A 24107-nucleotide genomic window follows, 5' to 3' on the forward strand; every position below is an offset into this window, starting at 1 on the left:
TTAATATTCAGAATTTTCAAGCTTATGTAGTTAAATCATTCAACACTTCAAATGACAAAATAAGATTTTAAAGTAGATCAAAAGTGGTTTACATAACATGATTATTATACCTGCTGAATGTTCTTCCTAGACTCTCTCCTGTCATTTTTTTCTGCTCTGTCAGCATAGAATCTGTTTCGATGCTAACTTAAATGACTAAAGTATTTTAATTAAAATTATATGGAATGACCAACTAATAATAAAACATCAACATAATGACCAAGTATAACTCAATGTAAATAGGGCATGGCAAAAATTAGAGCAAAGAAGGAATGAAATTTACTAATAAACATGAAACTTATTTTTAACTCACTAATAATTAAATTCACTATAACTGAAACAATAGAATACTGACTTCTAGCTATAAATTGCAAAGTCTAAAACCATTTAACAGCGAGCAAATCTGGCCCTTAAATATGCTGCTAATGGGGAAAGAAAATTGGGTCAACTTTACTGAAAAGCAGTTTGTCTCTAGCCAATAAGAAATTTTAAAACTTTTATAAATGCTGATTTAGAAATTCCACTTATATAACTATGGCTTTTGGCAGCTTTAGAAGTGTGGAAAAATACTTACATTCAGGGATAAAAATAGGATTCAGTCTGAATGCCCAATGACAGGGAATGATTGACTAAGTAACCGGACAGCCATCTGATGGAGTGTTATGTAGTCATTCTAAGTGGTGTTTTCTGAAAATTTCAGTGGCATGGGGAAATAATTTCAGTACACCGGTAAGTGGGAAGCCTGCTATCACGATACAGTCATAGAAACTGCACGTGGGTGTGCTTGTGCATGTGCATTTGGATGCCTTCAGAAAGGGACACATAAGAAGAGTTTATAGCGCTTATGTTGCATGAATACAGGCAGGTTTTATTTTATATTTGGGTGCTTCTGCCATATTTTCTAAGCTTTATCTCACTTGCAATTATTGCATCTACAATCAGAAAGAAATTATATATTAAAAAAGTTAAAGATAATTGGTAGATTTCTTTCCTTTCCTGAACTTATGTTCCCAATGGGCACCTTGCTTTTGCTCTCCTGGGATGTGCTGAGTAGAATTCTGGACAAGAAGTCAGAGGGTGTTTTATTTAGGTTATGGCACAAAATTCACTGGCTCTGTGACCTCAAGCCAATTGACCTTACTTGAATCTCAGCTTTTGGGTTTGTGGAATGGGAATTTCTACCTTCTCCGCTGCCGGCATCAGATGGTTATAAGAACAAAAGAGGAAAAACCAGCATAGGAAAACACCAGCAAACCATGGCGCAGTTTGGGTGTCCCCAGGCCACCCTCGTGCCTGACAGTCTGCTGGAGGGACCATCGGAGCTCACTGAAGGCGGTTCCACTTGCACTTATGATTTATCATAGGGAACGAGCACAGCTCAAAATCGGCTGCAGAGGTGGGGGCAGTGTCTGGAGGGTTCCCAGGAGGTTCTGGTCTCCTCTCCTGTGGAGTCTGCACGTGTTAACCTCCCAGCATCCATGTCTGACAGCGTGCAGAGAGCATTGCATGCCAGAGAGACTTGCCGAAGCTTTGGTGTGCAGAGCTTTGACTGTGGCTCCACTGTGCCCCATGGCTCACCTCAGGCCCCAGCTTGACTGATGACATGTCATCCACAGCCCCCACCCTGGTTCACATGGCTGCTCCTCCGCCCATCCTCAGAGCTGGAGTGGCCAGCCCCATTCCTGTCTTCTATCAGAGAGGACATAAGTTATCCCCCAGTAGCCAAGGGCCAAGGCCAGACCTCTGTTTGGACAAAGTCAAGTTCTTCATTACACATGAGGTGACTGAAAGAGACAGAAAAGGAATATAAATCCAGAGATGCTGACAGTAGGGAGGGTCTGTTTTTCACCAAGTTCTAAGGCTGTGCAGTAGGAGGGACGTGAACTCCCTATTGTGAATGGTTCCTCACTCCCAATCCCTGGAACCTCCGGACTGGCTTTGAGAATGAACCTGCACCAGTGGGCCCTGCAGACATTTGCTGCAGTCACTGTTTACCAGAGAGGCCTGAGTCATTGTTTCCTGAGAAGGCACTTTCCACGGCTGTGTGTTTGAACCTGGTCCTTGCCCCCGTGTCAGCAGCACAGCAGATACAGCTCTCCACTAGCCAACTCATCTACCATGAAGCGTTCTCGGCCTGCGGTTACGGGTTTCTCCACGGCACCACCCTGCTCCGTAGGGCAGCTGAGCTTACTGTGTATAACATGGGGCAAGAATAAGCAGGCTCATTCCCCTCTGCAGGGTTCCAGTCTTGACTGTTATATGTCAGGTTGGGTTATAGGATTTCATCAGAGTGAGATTAGAAAAATGAAAATCCAAGTTCATTTCTCATGGACTTAAAGATAATAGGAGAGCACAATGGAGAATCCACAGCCCCAGGAAGCTCACTGGAGTGCAGCCGTGTGCTCCCATGGGAAAAGAGCCAGCACAGAGGCTCAGGATGAGGCAGCTCAAGTCCACTCGTGCTTTTGCCCCTCCTTCAGAGGGAATCATTTCAGCTTCTGTCTGTTGGTTTCTTGAGAACAAATAATTTGCAATAAATTGATGTTGTCAGTAAATTTTGATTGTACATTCTGTTTCTTTCAAGAAAAAACTGGTCATGCAGAAGTCGTCCGGGTTGTGTACCAGCCGGAACACATCAGCTTTGAGGAACTGCTCAAGGTCTTCTGGGAGAATCACGACCCGACCCAAGGTAGAGTGATGAGTGAGCCAGTATTTAATTATCTTACTAATTACAGCTGGGATAATTAGTGTTTGAGCTGCATGGAAGAGATGAACCTTGAAATCACACAGGAGCTCAAGAATATGATTGCAGACATTTATTGACGGAGAAGAGGAGGGGCTGGGGAGAAAAAGGGTGAGAGAATAAAGGCGCAGCCACATTCAGCACCCCTCCCCCCTTACAGCTGTCAGGGGTGGGAAAATTCCCACAGAGAAAGATGCCAGACAATGGAGATCCGTTCACCTTTGATTATTGCATTACTCCTCCTTAATGCAGTCTTTTGTCTACAAAATTAAAGTGTCTTTCCACAGCTCCAAAGTTTTCCTGATTTATGCTTCCTTTATTTCTCCGAGTTCAGCCTTCCTCATCTTTTGACGTTATCAGGTTTGTTCTCTAAGCAAACGTCTGGGGTGATTACAGAAAGAAGAATGTGAAGGTAAAATGCTGTATTCAGTAGGTCTACAATGCTTGGGTTATTTAAGTATTTCATTTGTCTTCCTTAGAATTTGTTATGTGGAAATATTAATATATATTTAGACTATAAACAACAGTGGCCAGAAATTTTATTTGAATTCACACACAAATGGAAAACCCCATGTTGGCAAATATTGTAATGTTCAACAAAGAAGCAATTTCCAGATTGTGCCCTCAGCCTCCCCAGTGCTGCTTTGCCAGACAGAAGTCTGTCTCCCCAACAAACCACTTCCTTTGGGGTCAGGGGTTTGTGCTGTGGCTGGGCCACGTTCACTGTTTCCCGATGCGTCGATATGCTTTTTCCAACCATGCGTTGTACTTGAGGTGGAATCTTCATAAGATCCCAGCAGCACAGGTTGGTAGGTTCTGAGTGCTGCTTCTGAGAACCATCTAGTGCCAGGGTGATCTGCCAGAGGGCAAAGGTCACAGCAAAGGCCATGCAGGGAGTGATAGCTCCAGCCAGGTCACATGGGTCTGGGATGCAGGCAGATCCACCAGGTGGCTCAAGACCCTAGGTTTGGGCTAGGAAGGAGGCCGGGCAGGTAGTCATGACAACGTTCTTTGTTTGACATGGTGGTAGGTCCCTGGTGGGACAAGGATGAGGTGTGAGGCAGGGTAGACTGAGGACTTCAGTCGGAAGGGGCAGATGAGACCCCAGTTTGGACCACTGGACTCTCATAGCACACACAAAAAGTAGGCCTGAGGGATTGGGCTCTGACTGTTGGGTGTCATAATAGTGTGGCAATGGCCAAGGACTCATGCTGGTAAGCCTTCCATCAGACACAGCAGACATTCAGCTGGCAGAACCCTGGGTCTGAGAGATGCTGAGAGCTCCAAAATTTATCAGTGGATACTCACCTGGGATTCCAGAGAAGGCTGAAGCCATGGGGGAGCCAGGTTCCTGCAGGCCAAGTCCATGTCCTGGGACCTGGCCTACTGTAATGAAGCCTGTCATCGACTTCTCTGCCCTTGTCCCTTTTACCCTCTTTCCTACTTTGATTGTGTCTTTGTCAGGACCAGCAGGATTGCTAGTCCTGGCCCCTGAACCTTGGGGAGAACTCTACCTTAACCAGAACCTCAAAGAACCTCCTGTTCTCCCGCTCCACATATCACCTTGGCCTGAACTTGCCCAGTCTTCATCCGGCCACCACTTTGAAGATCTTGTTTGCTGTCTGTATTCATTTATGGGGGCCATCATAACAAAGTGCCACAGATGGGGTGGCTTCAACAATAGATATTTATTCTCACTGTTCTGGAGACTAGAAATCCAAGGTCAAGCAGCAGCAGGTTTTATTTCTCCTGAGGCCTCTCTCTTTAGCTTACAAGATGGCCATCCTTTCTCAGTGTCCTCACGTGGCCTTTCCTCTGTGTGTCTCTCTGCTTAATCTCTTTTTATAAGGACACCAGTCACTGAATCAGGGCCTACTCTGGTGATCTTGATTTACTTTACTTACCTCTTTAAAAACGTTATCAAACTACAAATACAGTCCCATTCTGTGGTGCTAACATTCAGGACTTGACACATGCACTTGAGGGATTGAGCCCATAAGGTGATCTAGTGATGTAGTGGCTTTATTTGGAGCTTCATCCACAGACTCGTAAGTGGGGAGATTCTAGTGGTCATCTGGCTGAATGTCACAGCCTTGACCTCAGTGCTCCCACATTATTATCATAACTGCTTCCTGGGTAGCCAGCGTGGTAGGCCACAATAGTCATCTTTCTGTGTCTGATAAGGCTCCTTATGACCCTTCTGGAGACAGGCTGGGTGTCGATGGTCTAAGGGGTGGGTTCATGACTGGTCTGGCCAATCACAGTACATTTTCCTGTTGACAACAGACCCAAGTACTGGGCTTGTGACCCAAGCAGGGCCAATTAGCGTCCTTCCCTGTATGAGAAGGAACAACATTTTCCTTTGCTGAGGTGCCAAGGCAGAGGTGGTCTGGGTGTGGGAAGAACCTGCCTACAGGAGAAGTAGGGAAAATGAGCAGAGGCACTGAGAGACGAGAGGACCCTCTGGGGGCCGCCATGGCCCCGAGAAGGAGAGGTCCTTCCCACAGCCCACCGTGACTCTCGGAGCTCTCCCGGTGGCTTTCCAGGCTACCAGAGCTCCCATGATGTGCTCCCTAGTTGTTTTTCTTTAGCTAGGTTTTTAAATTACTGTTGCTTGCAATAACAAAAATCTGAATTCATCCATTCATCCACCTTAATTACTGTATTCATTATACTGGTAACTAGATAACCTTTTTCATCTGGGTTTATATATCAGAAGCATAAACTATCACTTCACATGTGGAGTGGGGACACTAAAAATGAAACTTCAAGACCTATTGGTGGTTTGATTAGAGATTTCTTTGGTAATTCAGAATTTAGAATTAGGGTTTAGGATTTAGGCAGTGTGGCCTGAAAAACAGAGGAGAGTCCCTCTCAATGTCTCTGATCTGCTGTAAAAGAGTCACTAATAAAGGACATTCATTTTACGTCCTGCTGCTAGATGGTGCTAAACCACCAAGAGGTCTGGAATATGCAGGAGAAGCTTGGTTAATGCACAGGGAAGAATCCTACCCATCTCCCAGCAAAAAAACAGTGAAGTTCAGTGTACTGAGATCAAATCAGTGAACATACAAATAGGTAGATATAAGATTGTAGGTGAAAATATTAAGAAAAAAATCATTAAAAGAGGTATGTGTTAATGCTGGAACATTAAAAGCAAAACAACAACAACAACACAAACCATAAGTCAGAACTCTGGAGTCAATGACTTTAATATTCCCCAGGAATCCTGAAGGTCCAAAATATGTAGTCTCATGTCACTTTTCAGAATTTGAAACTTACTCCCTGAAGGATGCACAGGCAGCAGGAGAGCCTAGCTGTGAATGAACTTGGCCAGCCATGTCACATTCCCCAGTGAAACGAGAGCCACCAACAGAGTGGATGAGGGTAGTGAAAGGTCGTAACTGCTCACTCAAAACCTGGATGTCGCAGAAGAACAGCAGGTTGGATTTGGGCAACTCTAGTCTGTGAAGCAAACCCACTTGGGTTTCTTTCCAGAAATGAGAATAAGCAATTCCTAAAACCCCTTGAGGAATGCTCCTACCATTGTCAGAATTGCTTATCAGCAAAGAGACAGAACCCCAGCCAAAGTTGAGAAGGCCTTGACCTTTGCTGTGGAGATGTGCCCGGGAGGTGCGTGATCCTCCACAGGAATATGACTCAAGAGAAATATATTTTAATTAGCATGTTGGAAGACTTTAGTGCCTTATTGATAAAGTAATTAACCATTTGAAGGGGACACTTAAATTTTTGGTTACAATTTTTTGCATTTTGTGGGAGAAGCAGTATCCTAGAGAAGCAGTATACTGCAATGACATTTGCAAATGTGGGGATTCTAGGTAATGCCAACTGTCTGACTATAGCAAAATCAGCAGGAGGCTAACCTTAAAGTCCCCCTTCCATTAAATCAGATCTTCTTGGTATAGACTAAACAAAACTCTGCATGTTCTTCACTGCTACAAGGCCCTGAATCAGCTGTCACTGTGTCTGCCCTGTGGGTAGAACAAAGTCCCAGACCTAACCTGCCATTTTGAAGGTAGTGAAGCCAGTAGGAGGGAGAATGGGAAATGCAGGTATCATAAGATACAGGTGGAGCAGAGACCTGTCATTCATAGCCACTGTGGATGAGTTCAGAGAGTCCCACCGAAGGGGTCAGCTTCAGGTGCAGCAGAAGACCTGACAGCATTATTTTACGTTTGCTCAGTGAATAAAATAGTATTTTACCTTAATTGGCCAGTTACTACAAAACCTGAGCTTTTGCCAAAACATCAAATACCACCGTCAACTAACACATTCTGTGCTGGCTTTCCCCCATCTTGCTCATGGGACAAATAGAGTTCCCTGTGCTTCCGGAGCATGTGCGTTCCTGGCCACTTGGTCGCCAGACTCCTGCAGTCCCCAGTAACACAGCAGAGCCTGAGATTTAAGAGATTTGGATTCTCATCTGTGAAAAGGGCTAATGATAACTTTACGCCCACTTCACGGGCTGTCCTAAGAACGAAGTAAGTATTGTGAAAATGCTGGTCCCATGCAAATGCTGGAGAGTGTGGTTGTTTTTCTCAGTACAACAAGACCATGTCGCCAGATTTTAGAATTCACTCCTATATTCACATTGCCCTTGATTTCTTTCTGTGGGAACTATCGCACCCTCCAACTACTAAGAGTGTGACTCCTCTACTCACAGAGGTTCTTCAGCCCCTTGTGCTGGTTGGAGGAGTGGCCTTGTTGGCGCTGTGGTTCTGTGTTGCTGCTGAGCAGCTGCTGGTGGGCCTGGGGGACCCTTCCTCAGAGCTCCTGAGGTTTACTGCTGAGTCGGGTCCCAGCCTCGCACCCCTGGTCTGCAGCCTTCTACCTGCCATGCCCTGTGCACAGGTGACACAGTTTGGCCCTCCAGTTCCTGCATAGGATACGGGCACAGACCATGTGCCTCAGCCTAAGCTACAGGACACAAAGCATAGACTTCAGCTTTGGCTGACTTCACACCATAAATTTGACTTCTCAATTACAAACCATTCTGTGCTCCTCAATCCTGGGCCAAGGATGGAGACATTTATTAAACACCTTATGGGCCAGTCTTAGGGATGGGTGTTTTACACTTCTCATTCCATTGAATCTTGATCATAGACCTATGAAGTAACATACTTGTCATCATCTAACAGGAGAGAATTGAGGGCCCAAGGACTTGGTCTTGCTTGATATGGATGGGCCCCTACTCTGTCTGGAGCTCATGTCTGTTTTCTTCCCTGGTTCTGGAGGGTGCAGGCTGCCTGACCGGGAGGACCTTTTCAATGGACAATCATGTTGGCGGGGCCCCAGGTGGTGGTAATTGTGCCTTTAGTGTCTTTTCTCAAGCAAATATAGTAAATAGCAAGCATGAATTTAATTCTGCTCCACGTTGAACGCCTCGCCACACCTCCCGCAGCTCTGGGAGAGGACAGTGCTCCCACACATGCATCCCAGCCTCCAGGCACGCCTGCTCACGGTGTGGATCTGAGAGCCTCCTGGGACAACTGCAAGTCAGGAGCACTCAGGTTGCTGCTTTGGGAGCAATGGCCTCTGGCTGAGACTGCTTGTGGACTCATTATGGGTTTCCCACTTGGGTAGTTTGGGAATTCTAGCTGGATGTGCAGCCACCCGGGAAGACTCAAGTTCCCAGACTCCTTAGAGCCGAGAATGGCATGTGTCAAAATTGCGACTCCTGGAGCATTCGCAGAGTGCCACTGCTGGGTTCCTTGAGGAAGGGCATCCTCCTCCTCTTCTTCCCTTCCCAGGGGCAGGTGTGGCTGCAGTGCTGAACCACTGTGGACCATAAGGACCAAGGAGCTGAGACAGAAGGATCCAGAGTCACCACCTCAGGCTGGACTGTACAGGCAAGAATCATCCTGTTCAAACTACTGTTATTTTCACTCAGTTTAGGCCTCTTTGCCTGTCCTTTTCTCCAGCAGCTAAAGCCACATTCTAACCAACACAGCCTCCAACTTTAAACGACGCCAACTCCTGTTGCCCCTCTACAGCCTTAATTAAAACACTCCCTTGATTAAATGTCTTTAGCCAAACCTCTGATGAGAATATGGACCCAGATTAGCAAAGCTGTGGTGGTGAGGCAGGCTGGCCACACCCCTGCTCAGTGGCCACCTGTCGTTTCTCCCTTGGCCCTTAGCCTCCAGCCTCCAGGGACCTCTTGACCAGACCACTCTGCCTGCTTTAAGCCCTTTGCTGGCTGCCCAGTTTCTTTGGGACAGTTTACTGACTCTGCAGCTTGGCTGGATTAACTGAGGCACCTCACCCTCCAACCTCCGCTCAAGCCAGGTGCCTGCCTCTTGCTCACCTCACCTCGTTACTGGGGCCTTTGCTTGTTCCATTCCTAAAAGGCTCACGTGCCTTCCTGTCTGGGATCTGGGGCTACTGCTCAGTCTGCCCACAGATCTTGATGGGACCTGCCCGCTCTGTTCTCTAGGCCTCAGGATGTCCAGTCCTCACTGAGGTCTCCCCCCACACCCTGGTTAAAGCCCGCTCCCTGTCCCCACCCCCAAGTGGCTCTCTACCTTGTGCTCCCTGTCATTGGTCGTTGGTGGTTTACTGGTTTGTTTTTCATTGAGCTGACCCTTTCTCATGGAAAGAGTGAATGGAGCTGTTTCTGTGCCTGTAAAGAGTTCCTGCCCCGGAAGTTGTCAGGATGCAGGAGGGATGCAGGGTGTAGCCCGGAGCAGGGTGCCTGGCCTAGCATAAGCACCTGGTAAGTATGCCTTCCCTCAGCATCCGTGGGCATTAGGTCCAGGACCCCATGGACACCACAATCTGCAGATGCTCAAGTCTGTTGTAGAACAGCATAGTATTTGCATATAACCTACACAATCTCCTGTATATTTTAAATCATCTCTAGATTCCTTGTAATTCCTAATGCAATGTAAAGGCTATGTAAATCATTGTTGTACTGTGTGTTCAGGGAATCACAACAAGGAGAAAAGTCTGTGCGTGTTCAGGCTGGTGAGGCAGGCTGGCCACATTGTTTCTCAGATAATTTCTGACAACGGGGGTTGAATCAAGGGTGCCCGGCGGCAGACCTGGAGGGCTGACTGTCCAGCTGCCAGCCCCTTGCCACCTGTGGAAGAGCCCCCTTGTTGGCCCTCTGTGTCTCATTCCTCCTTGAATCCCAACTATCCTCAACTTTCTCCATTCCATTTCCCCAGCTTGCGCTCTGAGACTCCAGGTAGTTTCCTGTCCCTTGTCCGTGCCCTTTATCCTCCTCAGCTGCTTCCTGCTTTCCCTCTGGCCCCTGCCACCGTCTTCCACAGTGAGCCAGGGTTATCCTAGGAAATCTTGGTCTGCCTGCCCAGTGGGATGCCCCATCCTAGCTGGTGGGCTTCAGGCGGCCCCAGAGCACATCCTGGCCAGCTGCCTCAGCCTCTGATCCATGGGTGGGGGACTTGCGGCTCCTCAGCCCATGCTTGGAGCTGGAAACCTCGAGGGCTCTTTTCCAATCAGTTCTTCTGGACCCCACATGTCCCACTCACACAAGCTCACCAGGAAGCCCTGCTGCAGGTGGGCTGTTCCCAGTGGGTCCCAGAGAGTGAGGCAGGTCGGTCTCTTCCATCTCTGGCAGGTTTGCCCCACGTCTTCTTTCCAGGTGCGTGGTGGAGCAGCGAGCCCCCTGTGCTGTCTACTGGGAAACATTAATTATAAGGAGAAAAATCCTATTTTCCTTCTGTTTCCCATCAAGTGGGCAATTAAGTGCTGGTGTTCATATATTTGAACTTGCCAAATTAATATCTGAACTTCGTTGTGCTGACCCTTTTAAGTTAGTTTTTTTAAATAAGTCACCAGTTTTGAAGGTCTATCCTTTTTTTAGACTATGTACAAGGAATCCATCATCTGCAAATAATTAGACAGTGGGAATTATATTGTATTGCTAATGAGCAGATGTGCATGCTTAGAGTGGAGGCACAGCTGCACACATATAAAATGCAAAAAATGGCCCAAACCCAGCATTATGAATTCTGAAAGGGATTGCATTCTTTTAAGAATTTCAGAAACAGAGAAAACTGAAACAAAGAATTTAACTGATATTTTCTTTATTAATTGTTCCTTCAGTCACACTTCTCCTTGCATGACATTATCACGCGTGTCCGTGCTCTCTCTGCACTTCCTAATCCCTCTTCCATCTCATGCTGTATAGCCATGTTTAATGTTTTCCATTGCTTTCTAATGTCATAAGGGTCTCCAAATTGGATCAGACCCTTCCTGGGTATCATTGCTGTGCTTAGTTGCTTACATCACATGATCCCATTTGAGCCTCACAGTAACCTGAGAACCTAAGACCCATTTTAGGGAAGAACAAACTGGCCCAGAGAGGTGAAATGACTTGGCACAGCCAGCTAGTACATTAGGTGGTAGAGCAGGAATTTGGACCCTAGGGCTCTGTTCTAAGCCCATGTTCTTTCCATTGGCTGACATAAAGCTCTGCATTGTTATGCAGGGTGAGCAGGGAGCAGAAAGCATGACTGACTCCCTGTGATTGGAAACAGCAGCACATTATCCAATGGTCATGAACTCCTTTGGTGTCCATTACAGTTTTATAAATCTTGCTAAAGATTAGCAAGATGACGAAATTCAAATAAGGAGCCTTTTGAAAACTTTTGGCCTGGAAGCATTGCAAATATTTTAGATTGTAATGGTTAGGTCATTTCAAATTTGAATAAATTGCACTTCAGCAATAGAAAATGAAGTTGGAGGAATTACTATACTTCACATTAAAAAGTCCTAAATTAGATAAGAGAAAATCAGAGCTGATAACATTCACAGGAACTAGAATTTCTAGGCTTCAGTAATGGCAGGCTAGGTCACTCAGAGCAATTTACTCACTGAAAGCAATTTAAGATGTTGGAAAAATATTAAAAACATTGAAAGCATCACATCAAAGAGCTGACAGAGTTATATGGAATTGTTAGCTCAAAATGGGAGAAAACACAGGAACCCACCAAGGTAAACAGACACTTAGAGGGACCACTGTTCCCGGGGAATTTTCTGATCACAAAAAAATGTGAATTTTGTGAGTCTTATTAAGAATACTGAGGATGTGACAGACACAATTAGAGCCCTTGACCTGAGGGATATATGTAAAACACTACCCAGAACTTGGGAATATACTCTCTCCTGAATCATACATGGAATGTATGATTCAAGGGGCTTAAAAATCATGTAGATAAAAAAAAATAAATAAATAAAAATAAAAAAATAAAAAAATAAATCATGTAGATTATGTTTCTCTTACCATCATACAACTGTGCTAGAGATCAGTAACAAAAAAATATCTAGAAAATCACCTTATGTTAGGAAATAAAAACATTTCTAAATATATTTAGCAAAGAGAAATTACAAAATATTTTTAATGAAACGATGATTAATACTACATATCAAAATTCACAGGATATAGTTCAAACAATTGTTAGAGGGAAACTAAAACCCTCAAATTCATCTGTGGGAATTTAGAGGAAAGGCTGAGCTAAGCATCCATCTCAAGAACTGAGAAAATCAACAAAAAAGCAAACACAGTGAAAAAGAAAGAAAGAATATGGAGCAGAAATCAATGAAATGGAAAGCACACCAGCAGAATAGAGGTCACAAAGCCAAGAGCTGGTGTTTCAAAATGGCTCCAAAATCAGGATAACTTGTTAAGCTGATCAAGGAGAAAGTGTCAGGGTACAAATACCCAGTAGCCAAAATGAAAAATGGGCCATCACTACAGATGCTCCGGGACATTAGGAGCAACTTTATGTCACTAAATTTGAGAAATTAGATAGAATAAATTCCTTAAATCATAGATTAATGAAACTGAATATACCTATGATCATTAAAGAAATATAACCAGTATTTGAAAAGCTTCTCATAAAGAAACCACTGAGTTCAGATGGCTCGGTGAGTTCTACAGCATTTAGGGAATAACTGCAGTCTTCCACAGTGTCTTCCAGAGATTCAAGAGAGATGCAGTTCACCTTATGGCCCTAGCATAAGCTTGATACCAAAACCTGAAGATATACGAAAAGAGATTATAGGATGGTCTTATTTATACACTTATATGCAGAAATACTAAACAATTAACAAACTAAGTTTAAAAGAAATTTTTAGAAGAATCTAAAAATCATGGCATTGGTTTAGTATTGGCAGCTGAAAGATTCAGTGATGGTCTCATTTGTAGTTTGTGAACATCTCAATCCTCTCCAGATTTTTAAATTAATATATAAGAAAATAATACGTCATGATTAAATTGTTCCAATTGAAATAAAGCATGATTTAGCATTTCAGTATTAATCCACATAATTAATCACATTAGCAGATTAAAAGAAAAAATATAAGATTATCTAAATAGATGCAGAAAAGATAACACAATTCCAGCATTCAAATGATAAAATCGTGTAAAACATGACTTTCTTAAACCATGTGTGTATACAAACCTACTGCAAGTGTTGTACTACTTAATAGTGAAACACTGAGAAACCACAGCAGTGACATTCTGACTTTTAATTTGCACTGTACCGAGGTCCCAGCTTATACAGCAAGTCAAGGAATGTCCTTGGCAGCCCTCGCTGGTCCTTCTCATCACAGTAGACCGGATATGTCCACTGTGGTGTCATCAAGGAGATGTTTCCAAGCCATGAAACTGAGCAAGATGGAGGGGTCTCATGAATGGGATAGTACATGAAGAGCCAAACCACAGGGTCCTCTCAGTTACATAAACTTAAAAAAAGGCCAAACTAAACTAGAGCTGTGTTATCAGGAGGACACATGGAGGACTGGTGGTACTCCATCTCTTGACATCAGTGGTGGCTATGTGAGTGGTAACTTTGAATTAAGTCATTATAATCATATTATATCTTATATGCTATATAATATTAAAGTGAGCACTTTAATAACTGTACTTATGGTTTATATACTTTAGTACGTGAATGTTTTATGTACTCCCTGAACTGAATCTGGAAAGTAGAAGGCTAACATGCCGATCACTACTTCTGTTAATGGTACAAATCATTCCCAGGAAGGACCAGTTCTGTGTGCACACGTATGCTTGATGCTGATTCTGTAAACATCTCGTAAATCCCGTTCCATGTCTGATGTTCTGCAGCGTGGTACACTGGCTGACTCGCTTCTCCCCACGCTGATCTCACAAGAACAATGAATCAAATAACGTAAGACCACATGCCATCCTGAGTGTCACCAATGGCAGGGAAGGCTGTGGTCTTTCTCTCAGGGTAATGTTCCTTGGGCATGTGCAAGCCATACACTGACCTAAGAAATTAGCTCTCAAATTATGAATAGTTAAATACACTTGTCTAATAATGCTTGCATACACATATCTTAAGTGACAGAACACAGAAAAATATAGTGCCAGAGGTGGCGGTAAGGAGGCTAGGATGAGAGCACAACTGGTTGAACAGCTCTGGTCTCAGGTCAGCTTCCCTGACCTAATCAAATCAACACGTGTTCATGAAACAAAATCAACACGTATACATTATCAACAAAATCAACACATATACATTATCTGTTAATCTGGGTCCATTCCAAAGTGGCCTGGTGAGGCCTGCAGAGCCTGAGGTGGGATTCAGTGCATGTGACTTGTTGGGGAATTGCCCTCCAGGAGAAAAGGGGAGCCGGTAAGAGGGTGCAGGGAGTGGGACCCAGAAGGGAAAGAAGCTGAACAGGTGCGGCCTCACTCAGGTCTTGGCTTAGTGCACAGTAGGGAGAGGGGGATTCTGGGGGTGCCTGGGTGCCTGAGTTCTGGTCTCATCAGTGTGATGGGCAACTTCTAGGACTACTGTTAAAGATGGAGGGAGTGGGAGGCAGTTTCCCGCACTTTTCCTCCTTCTTCCTGTCCACACTCTGGATGTAATAGATGTTACAGCAGAAGTAACACCCTGGGAGGGAGGGCCATATGTAAAGGACAGAGGAGAAGAAAGAAGGAAGGAATCTGAGTCCCTGGGTGACCATGGAGCCACCCTACTACCTCATTAGAATTTCCCTTATTTTAAATGAAAAATAAATATGAGTCTGCCTTGTGTAAGTCACTGTTGTTTTCCATTTCTGCGTGCATTCCAAAGTGGCCTGGTGAGGCCAGACAACAGGTGTCACAGGGATTTTCTGAGTGATATGGTAAGATATCACCAGCGAGGACACTGTGAAGGAAACTTTCATATTTCTATTTCTTTCCTGCCCAGACTGTTAAAGAAGAAATGAATGGACTGATTTTCCTTCTTCATACTGTTGTGGACCTATGTCTATAATGTATACTTGTTGATTTTGATTTGTGCTTACCCAGAATCTATTCTTTCAGACTTTCATTGTGTGGCTTAAAATGCAATTTTAAAAAAAAAAAAAAAGAAGAAGAAGAAGAAGAAAGAAAGAAAGGAAAGAAAAAGATAAAAAACACAGGAAATTTTGTGTTCTTTGATAGAAATCTCCATGCTCTTCAAATTGGGGTAAAAGACAATTGAACCACAGTGGTGCCCACCAAAATCAGTGGCTACAAACAAAAATATGAATGCTAATGAGCTGAGGCTCTTCCAGGGCTGCAGAGCCCTCTGATGCTTTCACTTCCTTCTAGTCACTTTATTCAGCCGCCTTGAAAATGAAGACTTGGCAGTTGATGACATCCACAGTCGTGGCCACTCACATAGTGGTGGGCTCACCCAGGGCAGTTTTGTGCCCCAGAGACACTAGCAGTGCATGGAGACACCTTTGCTTGTCGCAGCCGGGTGGGTGCTGGTGTGCGGGCACTGTGGCTAGAGCCTTCTGAGGCAGCCACACGTGTTGGGGGCAGCCCACGGAAAAGAACACTTGCTTTGTATTTCAGCAGTTTAGTTGTCCAACAATGTCATTAAAACACCTGCATCTTACTTAGAGAATATTAATTGATTTCTTGCTTTTTCCCTCTGTCTTGAAAGTAGCCCAAGTGCACTTAGCTCCTCCAAATGACCTCGTGGACCCTTGCTCTTGCTGATGGCTTATCATCTCCTGGTGGACCAAAGGTGGCTTCACAAGACTCACATGGAGTCCACATTGAAATGTGAACCTGGGGTGTTTTGATTCAAAAATTCAGGGACTGAGCATATTTATATTGTAAATCCAATGGATTGTTTAGAGGCAAATTTTCTTGCTTTCACTTTATGTTTTGAAGGGAAATTACTTTAATGAATAGCCATATGGAGAGTAACTGATCAGAATAACTGGCTTTTATAAAGTTTACAGGAAGATCAGCAAGTTGAAAGTCTGATTCTACATAAAAATTGTGAGGCCAAGGGTGTTGTGGAAGGAGGGAGTTTCAGGCCTCTCATTTCCTGCATCACGTTTTTGCTCTACGAAGGGGAAAACTGGAAGTGATGCCCGGGGGCTTTGTCCTTGGAAGAGAAGGGGTGAAACCTGAGTCCTGCTCTTCTGGAAGCAGCAGTAGGGTCACCACTGAGCTGGCCCAGGATTGCAGGGAGCTGTGGGCTTGCTCGCTCCAGCGGCTCAGTGCCAAACCATCAGATGCTCTTAGTAGGCACACCTGAGTCAGGGCCACTCAGAAGGCCCTGATGTCCAAGCTGGGCTTATCGTCACACACCTCAAGGTATGAGGTCAAGATGGGTAGAGGCCATGGAAATAGAAAGGACATTAGTGACGAATTTACAGGAAACATAGTAAAAGCCAGGAGACCGCCTGGCCCCAGGAGTGAGTGATGGGCTACAGGATGGAGGGCAGGCTTGCTGGGAGAGTACACACGTCAACGATGGATGAAGAAGGTGGAATGGAAGACGACATGCTCATGCTGAGAACAGAGCCCCCAGGCCTCAATGTGGGGAGCCCTGGTGGGGTGTGGTGCTGCTGGACTGAGCCTCAGGAGAGCTGGGGTTGCAGGTCAGGTGTAGACTGTCAGCGGAAAGGGGCGGGAAGGCAAGCAGTGACCGGGCCCAGGGACAGGGTGGTGAGGAGGGTGATGGTGATGGAATGGTCAGCAATGGGAAAGGTGGAGCCAGGGCCCAGGGGGAAGTCACTCAGGTGGAGCAGAGTGACCAGGAAGAGCCAGGACTGAAGGATGAAAACAGAGTGAGGGCCTGCCTGTCCTAAGGATCACATCAAGCTTCTCTGCCCTCTCATCTGATAAGTTCTGGCATTTTCTGAGATGGAGATCCAGCTCTTTGGTCTGTATTTAATGAACCTCGAGCATATTTCACAGACTGGGGTAGGTTCCTGAGTGTCGCTGCCTGAGGAATTTTGTGATTCTTCAGTAGTGTGTTGGAAACTCTCCCCCTGGATTTCTGCATTGCAAATCTCAGGCAGGGGCCTGACATTGCTGAGCTCCTGAGTGAGATGCCTGACCATCCCACAAGGTACCAATTGTCATCCCTGGTTCTCCACATGAGGAAACTGAAGGTAGGTGGGTTTAGGACCCCATCTGAGATTACACAGTTGATAAATGGCAGATCTGGAGTTAGAATCTGGAACTTTTCCTATGACAGAACCCAGAGCTATTCCTGTGCTTCATGAGCAGACGGTGGGCTGGCTTCTAGGTTTTCTTAGCAGCAGGCTACACAAGAGCAGGATATGGAGTCCGTCTTGGAGAGAGCCTCTCTGCACCTGTGGACAAGATGCTCCTTTAAGTTCTCCATGATGGAGATGGTTGCCTCTCTGACACTATCAGGTGGTGGTGACTCCTGGGGCCTTGTAAAGGCATCACCTGCAGCAACTCCTAACCTGAGCTTCCCTTTGACATTCCCAGGTTCAAACATATTTTGAATTTCCTGTCAGAGTGGATTAAACAGGTCTGGTTAAAAAAATGAGCTGAAGTTCATACAGCCCTGGGAGCACGTGAGACCTCTTCTTCTCTGTGCTTCATCATGGGAAAGCATGTCTCTGCTTTCCGGGCTTTCCTGGCTCCACTGACAGGGAGAGAAATCTCAGCACAGTCTCAGGATGGTTTGTCCCTTGTAAATCTTCTGTGGAGAAGGTGATGGAGAAATTTCAAACAGTGGGTAGGTGCCAAGAGTCAGTCCACATCAAGAGCACCCAGCACCCGTGCCTCATGAACCCATTAGGAGTGGCATGGAGGATGGCCAAGCACAGAGCTGATTCTCAGCCCGGTGTCCTCCTTGCACCCCCACAGCACACCTTCTGCTTGCCTGCCTGACCACGCAGACTGCCCAACAGCAAATTGACTGCTTAGTTTTTCCAAAGCCAGATGGAGGTACGGGTAAACTTCATAGCACTTGTTGAGTCTGTGTAAAAGAAAATTTAGGGTCAGCAATGATTTATATGCACCCAGGATTCTGGTTCCCTTGAGGCCAATCTTTATATTGGTCCTCTGGTCCCTGGTGTGACTTGTCAAGATACTTGTGTGACCTCAAGCTCAACTGACTGGCTTTATTTCCTACCAGGCCCCAGTCCTATCTCTGCACAATCCTCAGAATACACCCAGCCATTTTAAATTCCTGGGCTCTACGCTACAATATTCCTCCCCTAACCAGATACTCCATATACAGGAACAGTTTGTTTAACTGTCTTTTGATTATTCTGCTAGAACATCTTGTGCATCAATTTTGAAAGGAGAAAGGTCTTTGGAGTCAGATAAACCAAGATTGAAATCATAGGAGACCCATTTAGTTGATAATGTGACCTCAGGCAGATAATGTCACTTAATGTCTCTTATCCATAATTTCCTTTTTGTGAAAGCAGCTTAGCCCTTCTTCACAGGGATAAAGTGAATGTGCTGAATGAATTTCACAAGAAGGAAGCAGAAGCTTTGGAATGGCTTAGCCGCCTCACTCCAGAAGCACAGTACTGGCAAAGACCTAATGAAATGAGGTGCAGTGTCAACCTCATAATTGTTCCTTTTCCTCTGCCTTCTCTCCAGGGTATTTCCTGAGACCAAGGATCATATCCTGATTCCTCTGGAACCTCCCTAATGTTGAGTACATAGTTGGCATTATGCTTTTGCTGGAGAGAACATATCTGTTTGCAGAAGAAGGAAAGACATATAGGATTTTATTCCATTTTTCAATGGCATTTTTTTCTGTCTGTTCTCAAAATAAACTTTGGCTATTTTTGCCTCTGGAGAATGGCATCATAAAGCTGTTTGGATCAATCCATGTCAGCCGGCCATTTCATCTGCATTGTGATTCAGAGGGTGGGCAGGAGGTCTGGCTCGCGTATTTGCAGCAGCTCCTGGGTGTTGGTTTTCTCATCTGGTTTTTCAATCCACTGGGCATCAAACCATATTTCCTAGGGAACCATCTTTCTCATCTGGGCTTCGAGCTTGGTGAAGAAGGCTGATCCTCGACAAGTGACAATTTGGGGCTTTGATAAAGATACTGACCACATTGTGTTGCTCTTCAAGCAGTGCCAGCTCCTTCCAGGTCCCTGAAGGCACCATGCTGTTCCATATGCAGTCCTTACCTTGTTTTGCCTCCTGGAGAAACTTTCACCCATGTTTCTACCTCCTTCTCATCCAGATGAGTCACATCTGTCTGCATCCTTGCAGAATGAAGCCCCTCCCCCACCTCTCATAACTTACCTTCTTCCCTGTCTGAACCCCTGCATTATTCAAACCTGCACAGATTTTTCCCATAACGTCTTTAAAACTTGATTATGCTTATTGGTCTCTCTGTTTCCCTTTATGGAGTATGTTTAGTTGAAAAATAATACTGTGGTTTTATTTCTTCATTCATATACCTAGTACCTTACCTGAAATAGGGAGGATGCATGGATTGTTACCAGGAAGGGAAACAGGCAAAGAAAACTTTTCAAAGTTATGAATGCTGGTATTCTTTCTTGCTAACACTCTGCAGGCCTTTTCTTTCCCTCCTATAATACACCAGGGCTGTGTATTTCAGGGCATACAAAGTAATGCCAACAGGCCCAGTTTTTCCAAACTTTAGATCAGATGCCAAGAGGGGGACCTCTTGATTCATCAGAGAGCTCTTTTACTTCCTTAGGTTTGTTTTCCATTGATTATCAGGGTTAAAATCTAACTAGGAAGATAGTTCTGCTAAAAATGTAATAGAGAGTTAAACATTAGGTTGGTGGTATGTTTTCTATGCACATAAGACAAATGTTGATTCATCTTTGGATTCATAGGTGTGACCTCTGCTCTGTGACTGAGAGTTGGATGTAAATAAAGCTTTTTGAGGGACAAAAAAATGGCAACTCCTAGAGGATTTTGTGTGATGTTGTTCATTATTTTTATTTCAAATTAGCTGTTCTGAAGAGTTCCAAATTTGGTGAGAATTGTAGGAAGGAAAAGTTCTCAACACCAGTAAGCAAAGTACCCAGGGCCTGTCTCCTTTCTTCCTCACAGAAAACCGATGGTTAGACCCTCATCAGCTGTTCCACAAACAATAGCAGTCAGTCCTAGGTTGCTCCTAGTAAACCCGTGTTCCCACCTGTGAATGAATGGCTGTTTTGTGTTCATGACTCAAACCAGTGGAGGTTGGAAGGATGCCGAAGTGTTGGGTGATGCTGACAATGCAAAGGCAAGAAGAAAAGTCTTAAGGTTTTCAATCCATCGAGCATCAACTCTTACTTCGCAGGAAACCATCTGATCCACATTTCCAAGCCCTATCCGTTTGACACCTGTGACCTGAAGCGTGCAGGTCAATCGCATAGTGCACATGTGGGTGCGGGTGTGTGGTTTTATCTCAAGATATTATGTCTTCTCTTCAGGATGAACTTTGATGGAAAAAAAAACACATTCACATTGTTGTGTGTAGGAGTCTTCTCTTTGTCTCCTATCATATTTCACTTGTTAACACTTCTTCCTTATTCTCTGACCAGTCAGATGCTTGACCAGAGTGACCAGGAAGAGAGTGGGCATTATTATAGACATGGGAGGTTTTAGTTATGTTAGATTGGTATCAGAAGGTTGGGGATATAAGTTAAAATTTGTAAGATTTCTGTTTGCAGATGGTGCTTGTAAATGTGTGAATGTCGTCTCTATTTCCATTGAATGACCAGTCAGTTTTGGTTGATGCAAAAGGAAAGGTGAACAGTATCCACGATGTTAGTTCCATTTAAGGTATCCAGAATGTTTGGGGAACACCCCACTTCTGCACAAGAAAGACAGCAAGGGAGCCATACTGTGGTGACAGTCAAGTTACAGTCAAGGGATCCTGGCTTCAGGGAAGGGTCCTAAAGCCTTTCCCTGGGTTTTATCAGAAGTTTATAACCTCCAGTTGTATAACTAATCCACAAATTATTTTTGTATAAATGGGTTATCTTGCACAGTTGCCTACAGTGACAGTCACCGGCCTCTTTTCTGCTTGACCACATGACACTGTGAAATCTCCCTTAGATCACCATGTCACTGCAGAGAAGATCTAAATACAGGCATACCGTAAGGATTTCTTGTGCACTCCTTCTACCAGGTTATATGTGATATAATGAATGAAGTGGGCTTCTTCAGTGGAAGAGGCCACTGGTAAGCACATCCTTAGAGTGATTGTTAATTATTCCCACCTTGTTTGCTAAACAGAAGATTTTATCCATAAGAAACAATTTTCATGACCCTATGATAATTCAAAGACCTTGAACCAAATACGTAGATGCTTATTGTCTTCAATGTATGGAGCATATGAGAGCTTTACAAAGCTTATTTTAAAAAATGAGTTGTAGTTGTAAGGTGGGGGGTGGCCAAAGCGCCACTTGTAAGTGAGGGAGGAGAATCAAAGGAGAAAACAAATGGCTCAGGTGCCGTGGAGTGTCTGTGTCTCCAGTGCATTACACGCCACTAGAATGGACGCTCTGTGAAAGACAGGCTTTCTAGTGCCCATTGCTGTATCCTCAGTGCTTGGAAAATGCAGCATGTACTAGAGAGTTAATAAATTATATTTATGTGAATAAATAGTGAATATGTGACTTACACAGAAATGAAATTGAGATTTGGTACTAAATGGTGCTTGGAGGAGTGAATTGGTTATTAAATGAATATTCTGGTGTTATTCTTGGTATTGACTCTTGAAGCCCCTCATTAGTTCCTGGTCCCACATGGCCTGTCCCCACTGAGGGAAGCATGGGATTCTGAAGGCAGGAGGAGGGGGCTTCTAGGGAGTCAGCTAGGCCGGGAGTGGGAAGAAGTAGATGCCAGAAGTAACCTCTCACACACGCCTGCTCATGTGCACACACGTGTACACACACACACACGCAGCCTGGTGTAGCCTGCACTCCACCCTGCCTCTGCTGGTTTGTCATGATTTCAGCCTCTAACTTTTTATGATTTTTTTATTTGTTCTTCTTAGTTACATGTGACAGTAGGATATTTGACACATTATACATACATGGAGTATGACTTTCAGCCTCTAATTTGGTCCCCTCTTTCAATTGTGAATTCCTCTCAGTCCCTCACCTGCCAGAGTGAACCTTCGGTGTCTTTAGCCACTGCAGTTGCTTCTGCTGGCCTACCTCTCCAGCTCCTTTATACACTTTTCCTGTAGCTCTTAAGAAAGGTCATTTTGTTATTTGAATTTAATGGTGTGAATGAAATATGATGAGAAGAGTTTGATAGATTGATTCAAACTCCGGTATTGACCAAAGGGGCTTGGATCACAAGATATGAGCTCACATACTCTTCATGTGGAAGCATTGTTTTCTTGTCAGATATTTTGGTCACAGTGAAGCAAAAGCTAACTAATGCAGAAATTTAGAGGACAAAAAGTTTATCTGAGGCTCACAGTTTCAGAGGTCTCAGTCCATAGATGATCACCTCCATTGCTCTGGGTCTGAGGCAAGAAGCTGCTCACCTCTTGGCAACAAAGAAGCAGGGGGCACTGGGAAGGGGCTGTAGGAAAGAACAATGCTTCCAGACCACGCCCCAGTGACCCGTTCTCCAGTCACTCCCCACCCGCCTACAGTTACCACCCAGTCCATTCAGAGTGGACTAATTAGGTTACAGCTCACACAATCCAATCATTTCACCTCTGAACATTCTAGCATTATCTCACATGAGCTTGAGGGGGACACCTCATATCCAAACCATGACACATGGCTCTGTGTCTGAACTGTATCATGCACTGAGACTCTCAGCTCTGCCCTGCAAAAGGCTCAGAGAGGAGGGAGGTGGACAGCACATAACAACAAAGCAGAGTGGTCATCCTCTAGGAGAGGGACCTCAGAGGCCCAGTGGAGCCAAAGGAGACAGTGGTAACTCCCAGATGGGGAGGTTGACCATGAAGGGTGCTGCAAAGAGATGCAGAAACTAAGTCTTGAAGGCCAAATGGGAGCTGGGTGCATGCATGTGCATGGTGGGGTGCAGCGTGAGCATTGCACACGGCATCCCAGAGAGAGGTGCTGGGAAGAGTGGAGTTGACACAGCAAGCCGTCCACAGCACTGGGAGCAAAAATGTTGCTGATGGTTGAATAAGAAACCATCAGAGCATCCAGCAGACTCTAAAGTCTTGTTCCTCAAAGTGAGATGTGGTGACCAGCACCACCTGTGAGCACATGAGGAACACAGGTCCTAGGGCCCTCCCCACTCTGAACCAGAGTGGCCCCTCAGCTGGACCTCCAGGCAACTTGCATTGTGCTCATGTTGAAAATGCAGAACGGTCCTTATGGAAGGTGGGTCCTCTGTTGGAGGAGTCTGGGGCAGTTGTCAAAAGGAAAAATAGGGGCTGGGGTTGCGGCTCAGTGGTAGAGTGCTTGCCTCACATGTGTGAGGCGCTGGGTTCGATTATCGGCACCACATATAAATAATTGAATAAAATAAAGGTCCATCAACACTAAAAAATATATTTTTTTTTTTAAAAAAAAAGGGAAACCAATTCTTGAACCACATAATCCTCTCTGTTTTCCACCCCAGGCATGCGCCAAGGCCACGACCATGGCACCCAGTACCGCTCGGCAATCTACCCGTCCTCTGCTGCGCAGATGGAGGCAGCCCTGAGGTCCAAGGAGGACTATCAGAAGGTAGGCCCCCTCACCTGCTGCCACCCTGACTCGGGCAGCCCTAAGGGCTGAGGGAGATTGGTTCTTTTCATCTGGAACTGTGTTCCGTTTTGAACAGCTTTTACCTGTAAACTGTCTCTTCTCGGGTCCTTTTTCATTTAGACTTTTATTACCTGGGCATGTGTGGTTGTGGTCATGCAGGGGGCCGCTAACATCCAACTGTCTCAATTCACATGATGTCTGTGTGACTTAATAGTCATGTGCCTGAATCTTAGAAATCATGTGCAAGAGAGAGTTTCCCCACGTGACTTATGTACCGGTGATCTAGCGCACCTGCAGCTGTGTAGTAGTGGTGACAGTACTAGGATAGCAACGGCCAACTGGCCGGATGTTGGCTACAGGCTGATTACTGTTTGAGGTA

General features: G+C 45.0%; 1 protein-coding gene across 1 annotated transcript; it reads left to right on the top strand.

The window, feature by feature from the left end:
- The first annotated feature begins 2580 nt into the window (after positions 1 to 2580).
- Positions 2581 to 23773, top strand: LOC131424139 (mitochondrial peptide methionine sulfoxide reductase-like). Its single transcript, XM_058578891.1, has 2 exons — positions 2581 to 2728; positions 23601 to 23773. Exons 1-2 carry the CDS (start codon positions 2581 to 2583, stop codon positions 23756 to 23758), a joined length of 306 nt encoding a protein of 101 aa, XP_058434874.1. The 3' UTR covers positions 23759 to 23773.
- The last annotated feature ends 334 nt before the right edge of the window (positions 23774 to 24107 follow it).

The sequence above is a fragment of the Marmota monax genome, unplaced genomic scaffold (assembly GCF_021218885.2).
Source record: "Marmota monax isolate L192 unplaced genomic scaffold, Marmota_monax_Labrador192_F-V1.1 WCK01_AAM20220418_F8-fsc01575, whole genome shotgun sequence".
In the NCBI taxonomy this organism is placed as follows: domain Eukaryota; kingdom Metazoa; phylum Chordata; class Mammalia; order Rodentia; family Sciuridae; genus Marmota; species Marmota monax.